Genomic DNA, 10,759 nt, shown 5'->3' with positions numbered 1-10,759 from the left:
CGCCTAAACCATTCGAATCGTACGCACACATGCACACACGCGAACGCGACATTTATAAACGCGTCAGCTGAAAACCATAATTAGACAAATTTGAACTTAATCACAAAGCGATAGAGTCGAAAACAATTACCGCTAATGCAATAAAATTAGGATATTTCAAAAGTCAAATACAACACTTGAAATAATCAATTGGCAACCCAATTTCAATCTTAAGCATTTGGGATTAAAGTAGAAATTCGCTTGGGTATCGGATACAGATATGTCATGCCTGTGTTCCGAATTTGAAAGAGCTTTCCGAGGGGAGCCGAACGCGTACCGATCGGGTCCGAGAGGCGCCGAGACGCAGCCACTGCCGCGAATGCATTACGACGTAGTGGCGTAGGGTTGGCGATGAGGAAAAATTCTGGATAATTTTTGTGAGTTTTCGTGAAAAAATATAAATAGTTTGTATTTTTTTTGTTTTTTTTTTTTTTTACATTTGGTAATTGTGGTCAGGGAATTAGATGTCTAAATGAATAAATATGCTACATGTTTTAAGTGTATTGGTGTTTATTGTCTTGTTAATGACGTACAAAAAATGTTTAGTCCAAGGCAGTTAAGGCAAAAGGCACTATGTAATTAAGCTATATACAATAATATTTAAATATTCAATGTGCCAATAAAATAAATATTGCTTTATTATAATTAAGTACCTTACCTTAAGAATCAAAACTTCAAATATTTTGCATAAATAAAAAGTTTTCTCAACCAACTCGTCTCCTAAAAACTTTAAATATTTGCCACCCAGTTGATAATTTTTATAGGTTATACTCAAGTAAACAAGAACATTATACATAAAACACCATCAACATTTCCATACAAACCTTTTAATTGAATTTAAGGGTAAAACAAAAATCCTAGGTCATTGAATTACTAAAATATCCATTAAATGTATTTAGCTTAGTAAAGAGTGTGGTATAAATATAAATCATAATAAAACTCTCTAAATATTAAAACGTGAACTAAAATAAAACAATTCAACCAATAAGCTACAATAATGAAAAATCCCAAAACATTTCCCGCCGCAGCCCTACCCTCGGGGCGGGGCGTCCCGATCCCTCTCGCCAGTCTGTCGCGGCCCGCCGCGGAGGCAGCACGCGATGCCTTAGCGTATTATGTTCCTCCCCGACCTACCGCGAGCCTGTATGGTTGACGACGTAGCTACCTACCTCCAGGCGCCCTCCTCGGGACAGGTGGCTACATTTTAACAACAACATATGTAATTAACAATCATATTAACAGATGTTGTGGCTAAATGTCGCTTACGCGCCGCCGCCGGGGTATTTTTGCGAGTGGATTTTGAATTTGAGTGTTGTACAGTGATGGTAAACAGATCGATCGCAGGAGAAGTTGAATTGCACGTGAAATAGTTTTCCGTTAGAGCTGATGTTTGTCGGAAATCGTGAATATCGCATTACTAACAACGTGGTTACATTAAAAAGATTCTAACTAAATCTTATAATAAATCATACTTAAACTGAAACCTCTTATCAAATATTCGTAAAATATCTACACAGAAATGAAAAATCAAAATCTGATTGTTTTGCAATATTAAATCAATAAATACCTATAAAACCTATAAAAAAATAACTGTTTGTACAACCCTGATATAAGTAATTCATAATCAAATTTCGAAAGTATAAACTATTCTAAAAAGAATTCAATTTTCATATAGTCAAATGTTGATAAACATCTTTTCTCTTTGCTACAAAACTATTCTAAAACCGGCCAGTTACATTTCAACCGAACGGCGAACGCTGGCCGAAAATAAAACTGAAACTGTTAAAACATTCCTCCGCAAAAAAAGAAAAAGGAATCAGCGTATTGTCAAGTGAAAAAACACGTGTTTATAAAATGAATGACGGATCAAAATTTACAATTACATTCCAAAACAACTACGTACTACTAGTGTCTTACCAAATAGATATTTCTATATAAAGAAATGAATACAAGATTAAATAAAAGGTTTGATTTGTAGGATGGCTTGGTGGATGGTAAATCGATATGGTGTGGAGATGTAGGCAAACTGCAGGCGAAATACGGCATAGAGTAGCATAACGCCCATTCATGTCTGCTGCGGGTACGACCACGTGATTCCATTTTTGAATTTAGTTTTTTTTTCCAAGGACAGAAATTATACAGTCTATGGTATAAATTTAGTAAAGGTGTTTTAAATGGTTCACTGTGGATGTGAGCTATGCCAAAGCTGCCAGCTTTTCAATGTTTGAAGAGATCTGCAGGATATGACTAGTTTTTGGACAAGGATTGAAATACATTAGTACTTAGACACATAGAGGTAAAAATTATCCAAACTAGCTTTGCTTTGATGGAAAGTAAGAAAATAGTTGATAAAAACATGAGCTTTGAGAGTCCCCGGCAATCTCGGCCGAATTTCATCTTCCCATACAAACGGAGTTTCGTTCTTATTTTAAAACTACGTGTTAGATTCTAATGAAAATTTGCACGTACAATGACATGCGGTAAATCTTGGACTGAAATAAGTTTATATTGCTCCACCTTATAAAACTACCGAAATAGAGGAAAAACAAGTTTCGAATGAAAATATTATAACATTAACTATAGTATCTGAGGCTACATAAAAATTACAGCCCTATTTATACCTTATCCTATTGTAAATAAAAATATTCAGAGCAATTTAGCTAGTCGTTTTAAAATAAGAGCGTTACTACGTTTGTATGGAGATCAGAGCTTGCTGGGGACCCAAAAGCCAAGAATAAAATGCTGGATTTTTTTCTAAAAAATATATATGTAGTGAAATAAAAAGCAAACGTGCTACACCATATGACAAACATCTATTAGCAAATAATATTTACATATAATAGGTTATAAACGACTTTCAAAATAGTATAATTGCGAAATAGGAATGTAACGAATGATGTTAACCTATAAACAAAATTAATTAAGCACTTTTTTTAAACATGAATCAAGGAAATTCCTTTAGATTGTAACATCTGTTTGGTTTTGAGAGTTTTAAGTAAGATGCCTATGTAAAAAAGTTTAAGTAATCTTTAACAAAATGTAAATTAAACGAGATGACAATGATCAACTAGAGTTATAATTAATTAATGTACATTTATAAAGTCAACATCTAACAAAAACTTGCTCAAAAATCAGCTAAAGAAAACATGTACATAACGTTTTTCTTCAAAATGAACATCTAACATGTTCTTTGATTTCATAAATATATTAGTCGGAAACACAATACAAATAAAAAACCGACATTATATAACAACACAAATAAAATTAAACGTAAAACAAGCTAAAATATATCAATAAAACTAAAAATAATATAAAAATGCCGTAACTGAATATAATAGATATGTGAGATGTGAAAACAGTTATTACATTAAGATTTCATAACGTGGCAACATCAATTCGCTAGGTTTGAATTTTTGTTGAAATTTAATGAGACAGATTTAAGGCGAGAAGTTATATTTTCACTTTAAAATTCGTTGTCCGTTGATAATTTTTCTTCTTCTTCTTCTACCTAAGCCTTTTCTCATCTTCTGGGGTCAGTTCTTCTTGTCCTCTTTCTCCACACACGATTTTTTGCAGTTCCGTCGTCAATATTTGCATTTTTCAGGTCATTCTGGACCGTTGTCAGCCAAGTATCAGGACGTCCACGGCCCCGTTTCGTCATTGGTCCAATGCTACTCGTACCATGTGATCCGAAGACCATTGAGTGACTGTACCAGCGTATTCTCTTTTCCTAGCTTTTCTTCATTAGGAGCGATTTTATAACTGCCTCCTACACATTCGTTACAGATTATCCTTCCGGGTGACTCCAGCTAACCAGCGAAGTATGCGCATCTCTGTTGTATGCAGTTATTGAACGTATTGTTGATGTCCAGCATTCGGGTCCATAAAGTAGGGCGGGTCGTATTGCGATTTTATATAATTTACCCTTTACTTCAAGTGAACTGCTCTCACTTCATCCAGCCTACTATGGTTCTATGGCTTACGTCTCCATCAATTTTACCATCGTTGCTGATTATTGACCCTAAGTATTAAAATTCTTTCACTGTAGACAGTGGGACATCATTCCCATCATTCATCAGCTTGATTGAGTTACTTTGGGACCTGTTGTACAGCCAAGGTATTAAATATAGACACGCCTTATTGCCTATATTAGTAGTAGTAGTTAAACACTTTATTGTACAAAAAAAAAAACAAAACAGGAAAGAACACACATTTGTACAAAGGCGAACTTATTCCTTAAATATAAATAATCCCTTATATTAAAGTAATATATACATATTTTGGGCACTTTCCGTGTCTATATTTAATACCTAACATGTGTTCAGTACCCCTAGTGTAAATATTTTCAACAGCGAAACGTGACGTACGCGTTTGCGTTAAGTGTCATTGTGTATGAGATTTTTGACTTTCCAAAACGTCCCGCTTGGCGCGCTGTTCAAAAACCCATACAAAATGAGACTTAACGCAAACGAGTACGTCACGTTCAAATTTACACTAGGGGTACTGTTTTCTTGTCCGTTGATAAAAATCTTTATTGTAAAATTATTCGCATTAAAAATATTAGTTTGAAAATTAGAAGCGTACCAATCCTAATAAAACTAAATAACATCAAAGATAAAAGTATAGACTTATACAATTAATCGGGTCCTCAAGTTGCATTGTGCACAAAATTACCTAAAGTGCACGAAAACACCTTTAGCAAGTCTAAACAGTATCTACCCAAACCTAATCTCAACCTTACTCAATCTACACAAAGTTCAAATTTCAAAAAACGATCCCAATAAGACTTTGCATAAGTTACACAAAATGCAAAGGAAATAGCCACACACCTAAGTTCAAAATGCGACTTTAGTCGTTGTTAATAAAGTTGAAAATGCGAAGTATCTTAAATTCATAGACCCGGTCTCAGCTGCAGAGTCAGCAGTATGTCCGATTGTGGAAATGGAGACACTTTAAGTGGAGGTTAGCAGACCTTATCCTTAAAGCTCTGGATTAAAGTTAGCCGTTAAGTATTGGTGAATCATACAAATTTTATAGAAAACTTGTTTGCGTCTCTCCTGTAGACATCGCAAATTTAAGGGAATCCAATGCAAATTTTTACGCGGCACATTTACTGGCGGGATTCCTTTTTTCAGTACTTGAGACTCAAATACGAAGAACGGGATATCTATGTACCAGAGTAGTTAACTTTAATTGTATATTCCACAGAAGTGACCTTTTTCTAAAATGTGTTTGACCCCGGTAGGAACTCAGATCTTTTGAAGAACTCGACTTGTTTTTACGGGACTTGCTCTAAAAAAGATTCTGACGGCCCGATTCGAAGAATGAGATACGATAACTATAAGTTCTGGTGTAGATAAGTTCTCATTTAGATATCGTTTGTATGTCGTATAATTGACAGAAGCAGCTCGATTCGGGCAGCCAATGTCACTTTGACGTTAGAAATATCGTAGATAGATCTTACTGGGATCACAGCGGGGTCGAATTAAACGTCAATTTTGACATGTCGTTTAGTTATCGATCTTTTAAAGATCTTTCCAAGATCTTAAAAAAAAAAAGTCATTTATTGTCGCAAAAAATAAATAAATAGTACATACAGCAAGCAGCAGCAAACATTATTGAGTAATCGTTTTGACTGAGCAACTTGATTCGACTTCTTATTATTCGACGATCTTAAACGTGTCTTAATCATTTTTCAAATCAGGCCGTGAGTCTTTTAAGTCCCTAGTCGAGCCGTTTATTGAGTCTATTTTAAACTCGAAAGGACTCGAGCCTCAAATAAAGACGCCGTCAACAATTTTGTAGATTTTATCTAAATAAAGTACAGAAAATAAGCTATATTGCATGGCGTACATAACCCATGAATGTAATATAAAGAAAATGCATTTAGATTTTTTTTTTGTAAAAAAAAAGAGTGTTCAGTAAGTAAATATTAATTAACGATGATGAAATATGAACTTATAATTATAAAAACATTAGAAAAAAAAATCTTCAATCGCGTTTCAGAATCAGCGTCTAAGGTCTAAAGTCTGGATTTTTTTTTGTACCTATCTAGTGGACTAAAAATGCTGATTAGATTTGTTTATTTACGATTAATTTAATTTTCAATTTTATTTGATTGGAAATTTCTCGAATGGTTTAAAAAGCGGGGCTGGTGTTTTTGTTTATTTAACCCATTCAGCGCCAAACACGACACGTTGTTTTCCTCTACGAAGCATTTCCGCTACATGTCGGGAAACCCATGACCGTAACTTAGCGGTGTGTTAAAATTTTAATTATATTTATTAAATGTTAGAAGAATTAAATGAAGAATATGGTAAACAATATCAAGAAAAAAAAACAATTATTATGTCATTTATCAATAAATTTAATGATAAATGTTGGTCTCAAAACAACATGGACCGTATCGGCAGTATCAGCATTGCCTTTGCTCTATAAAATGCTGAAACAAAAAAAAAAAAACAGTCTAGTCTATTCTCAAGAACAAAACCGGTACATCTGGGCCTAGTGCGGCATTCAAAAGTTAAAAATCTGATCTTGATCTGATATTCATTGGTATTTTCATTTCCTCTTCATTTATATTCTTAGATATTTCTATTGCGAGAACTGCATCATTTGTTATTTTTAAATAATAATTATTAATTAATTTCATTTAATTGAGGTTTTCGGAACATGTACGGAATATCATTTGATATTCACCACTAGCTTTTCGGTAGCTCATCGTGAGGAAACCTGCATACATCCGCGAAGAAATTCAAAGGTGTATGTGAAGTCCCCAACCCGCATTGGACCAGGCGTGGGGACTATAGCCCAAGTCCTCTCGCGCATGAGAGGAGGCCTGTGCCCAGTAGTGGGACGTATATAGGCTGAATTATTATTCAACTTCAACTTCAACATTTATTCAGCAAATAGGCCACAAGGGCACTTTTACACTTTAACATGGAATTTACATACAAACAAAAACAAGCACATGAACAATTAAGTATAAAATACAATTATAAAAAAATAACTAAAATATAATAATAATAAAAAACAAACATACAAAAAAAACTAAAGTTATTTAGAGGTGTAAATATCTCTAAATGTCAGAACTAAATGACTTTTATCAAATTATCCTTAGAGATGTATAGAGTCTCTAAGAGTCAAAATTCCGTACAATTAAAACATTCATTAGGATAAAAAAAAACATACGACAACCGAATGAGGTGTCTCACTGTCATTATATACTCAATAAAGTTAGCTTAAACAGACCAGTCTCCACAAACAGCACCCGTTCACGAGTATGACGCGTATCTCAGCCATCGCCTCCCTCAACCTTCATTCGGGAAAGTGGCGACCTGATCAACGACGCCACCGTATTATTATTATTTAATAATTAATCCAATTAATAAGTCATAATTAACTATAAGTTATTATGAAAATGTCATAATACCTTCTCCTCATAGGCAAGCATTGTGTAAAGGTCGGCAAAAATTGTAAACGTACACATTTTTTTCATTATTTGTAATGGATGTATTGGTATTGGCAAGGTGCGAAGTCGGTGGAGGGAGAAGTGGTGCTGATTGTCACAAACACACTTAATCTTATGGAATGGCAAACATGAATGCAAGCGGCAGCCGTTAGAACTAATTTTACTCCATAAGATTTTACGTAGAAAAGCCGACGAAATGAGGGCAGCACCAGTGCACCTAGTGCACTGGTCAATATCAAATCAAGATAGTAATTTAACTTTGAATGCTGCTCCTGGCTCGGCTATGTCGCTTCGAGGCGGAACGAATGAACAAATGAATGCTGACTGAAGGAAACTGAACGGTTTGGTTACGAAGTAATCCGGGAAAGATCGGAATCTGTTTTGTTTTCATTGGTGTTATAAACATAATAATCTAAAAAATACACTTTAGAATTCGATTACAAACACAACTTTGTGGTCTTTGTGGACTTTGTGGTATGGCAAACACAACTTGTCAGTCAGTAAGAACCAGGGAAAATATACTCATCCCTTTCTTTTGGATGCTAGTACTAGCGTTAGACAAAGACAGTATGATTCTCTCTGTCTATGTTTGAAATGAGACAGTTCTGGGCCAAACTATAATCTCAATGTAAAATGAGAAAAGATAAAATGTTGAGAAGATAGGTATTTTTGTATGTATTGAAACATAATATAGAAAAAGTGGTCTAGTTAAATATATAATATTCTTATATATTTGTTATAACATATTATGAATTAGTATAGGATAATTGCAAAACAAATTTGCCTAAATTGGAATTGGTAAAAACAGAAACTTAATTCAAACTTTTAAAAAATAAAGAATAAGTATGACTCCATTAATAAGGGACCAAAAAAATAATGGATTACTGTGCTATGAATACAAATGATGAGTTTGTGTTAAAATTAATAATATATAGAAAAAAAAAACACGTATATATTAATTAATAATTATACTGTCAAATGAAGCTGCAAGATTTGATAAGACCAACTAAAATAACTTTAATCTTAAAAAACGAAGTAAATTGATGTAGCGGAACTAAAGGATTTCCTTTATTGCTAAAAGTTAAGAAATGGGTAAAATGATCAAAAAGAAACTAAACCAATTAAACCATAGATAATCTTATTAATGATTTGATCTATTTTTATCGTATTCTAATACTAGGCGATGTGAAATTGGGAATAATACGAATATTGTGAAAACAAAGTAAAAAAATATTATGTCTGAAGAAAATAAAAACAGTGTTTTTTTTAATTACTAACACTAAACGTAAATTTGGCATATGTCAAACAATATTGTTCAGAACATAAAAGTATGTAGCTTAAATATTGTTACACTAACCTAAATCGAAAAATAAAGCTTTACTAAAAGACTAAATAACAATTGAAAACACAATAAAACCAAAGTAGCGCATATAAAAAACAGGATAAATTTGTAAAAGTAAACAAAAACAATTCAAATACGCAATACAAAAATAATGTAAAGTGAAGAATAATAAAACGAATAAAATCAATCACTGAAAACTACCACTGCGAGAAACTCATATTGAACTATAAAGTTATCGAAACTAAAAACAAATGAAAATCGGAACACGTTAGAGTATTGCTAGACGAATTCAAAATAAGAACAATGAAAAAAGAAAAAAAAACAAGAATACCCGGCGGCAGTTGCCGCGTCGCATCGATGTCTTACAATATACTCGATGTTACCTCATGTCGTTTCTTCTTTCTCACTCTTTCTTGCCACTCTCGGTGTTGAATGTTTTTCACTAACTGTTAATGTTGATATTCTAACCCCTATTCTATGTTAATGTTTATTATAGACAGTCTGATTTGAAAAAAAAAAAAGAAATATTTACACTGTGTGCTCAGATCAGATTGTCTATACGAAGTCAAATGCATACACTTTGTATATAATTTGCCTATTCATGTGATGTATACTGTACTAGGCTACATGAGTATATGCATTTAGACTTGTTATGTGAATCAATATCTGTTTTGTCTATGACGCAAGAGTTCTGTCACACGCTACGTTGAATGCTGTCAAATTGCCGCTCATATTTCTTCAAAGAATTAATTTTAACATTGTAATATAGACCACAAATAAACAGTAGATTGTATACAGGTTATATATTTTTATGGTTGCGCGATATCTGACGTTATCCCGTATAAGCTTGTATCAGTCCAGCCGATTCTATTTTTAAAAGCCACTTTAACTGAACTGAATTCGGAACCGGTAACCGTAGCATAAAATGTCAGAACTAGATTGAATTTTTAGTATCGAAGCATAAAAATGCGTTCAGTTTAATTTGGACTGCATATTGATTCACGTAACATTTTTTGTTTTAATATCTTAATGTTAGTTATTAAATTTGTAAGTGCATGATTCCCGAATGCACTAACCCCAGGAATGTGTTGCACGTTTTTATTTTTTAATCTTTTTTTTAACAGAAGGCAAAGGCTCCATTTGCGGGATTGGATTGATTTGATTTGCGGCTGCAAGGCGAACGTCCGTTGGTTCCAAAGATTAAATATTTAAAATACGGACGTCGACTTTTTAAAAATTGGAACATCGATATTTAAAATTCGAACGTCGATAGCGTTTTGTTTTTGCTAAAAGCGTATTGCGATATCGGAAGTAGGGACAGCGGAAAATATTTTTCTTCCGCAGATATAAATAATAATTTTGTCGTCTCGTTCACTTGACTTTCCTGATCTTTTATTTATTACGTCGCCAGCGGCATTCTTATCAATTAGTGATCTTTATTTCACGGAGAAATGACTGCAAGGTACGTACACTAAATATTTTATTAGATTTAAGAAATGGTTTTATATGAATTATGTATATAGATAAAATTGCTTTCTTAAATTTTTTTGAGAGGTCGTTTTGGAATGCTGTTTAGGTAAACAGCATTTTTTTACACTTAGACCGTTTAAAAAAAATATGTGTGGCCAAATAATTCTTCTTAAGCAAAAAATACTAATTTAATTCACTTTATCGAATTTTCTGTAACAAGCTGCTTTCCACAACCATTTCCACCATCGACAACTTTCTTCGCAAGTGTCTAAACGTATGTAAACGCTGAACAACCCTGATCCAATGATCCCCATTCTCCCCGATCCCGGGCTTACAAGTTGGGGAAAGTTGGGCAACGTTCGACACTTAAGATATAACTTGGTTAAGTTACGTAAGGTTCTAACCGACGTTGTATTTGTTAGGATGTATCCTGTTTG

The 10,759-nt window shown here is 33.4% G+C and overlaps 1 protein-coding gene across 5 annotated transcripts in view; it reads left to right on the top strand.

Annotated features, from left to right (window-relative positions):
- Positions 1-257: 257 nt before the first annotated feature.
- The window catches only part of LOC133530757 (nuclear factor 1 B-type), a 94,916-nt gene continuing 84,414 nt past the window's right edge, over positions 258-10,759 (top strand). For 3 of the 5 annotated variants that reach the window (XR_009801372.1, XM_061868817.1, XM_061868815.1), the window contains exon 1: positions 261-1,232. Coding sequence is in view for 4 of the 5 variants with exons in the window: in XM_061868817.1 (XP_061724801.1) it covers positions 1,155-1,232 (78 nt within the window). In the remaining variant the exon portion in view is untranslated. Of the gene's footprint in view, positions 1,233-10,759 lie in introns of all 5 variants that reach the window. The other 2 variants (XM_061868818.1, XM_061868816.1) reach the window with 2 other exon arrangements.

This window comes from Cydia pomonella, chromosome 23 (genome assembly GCF_033807575.1).
Source record: "Cydia pomonella isolate Wapato2018A chromosome 23, ilCydPomo1, whole genome shotgun sequence".
Taxonomy (NCBI): domain Eukaryota; kingdom Metazoa; phylum Arthropoda; class Insecta; order Lepidoptera; family Tortricidae; genus Cydia; species Cydia pomonella.
This window is presented reverse-complemented; position numbering and strand designations above follow the sequence as displayed.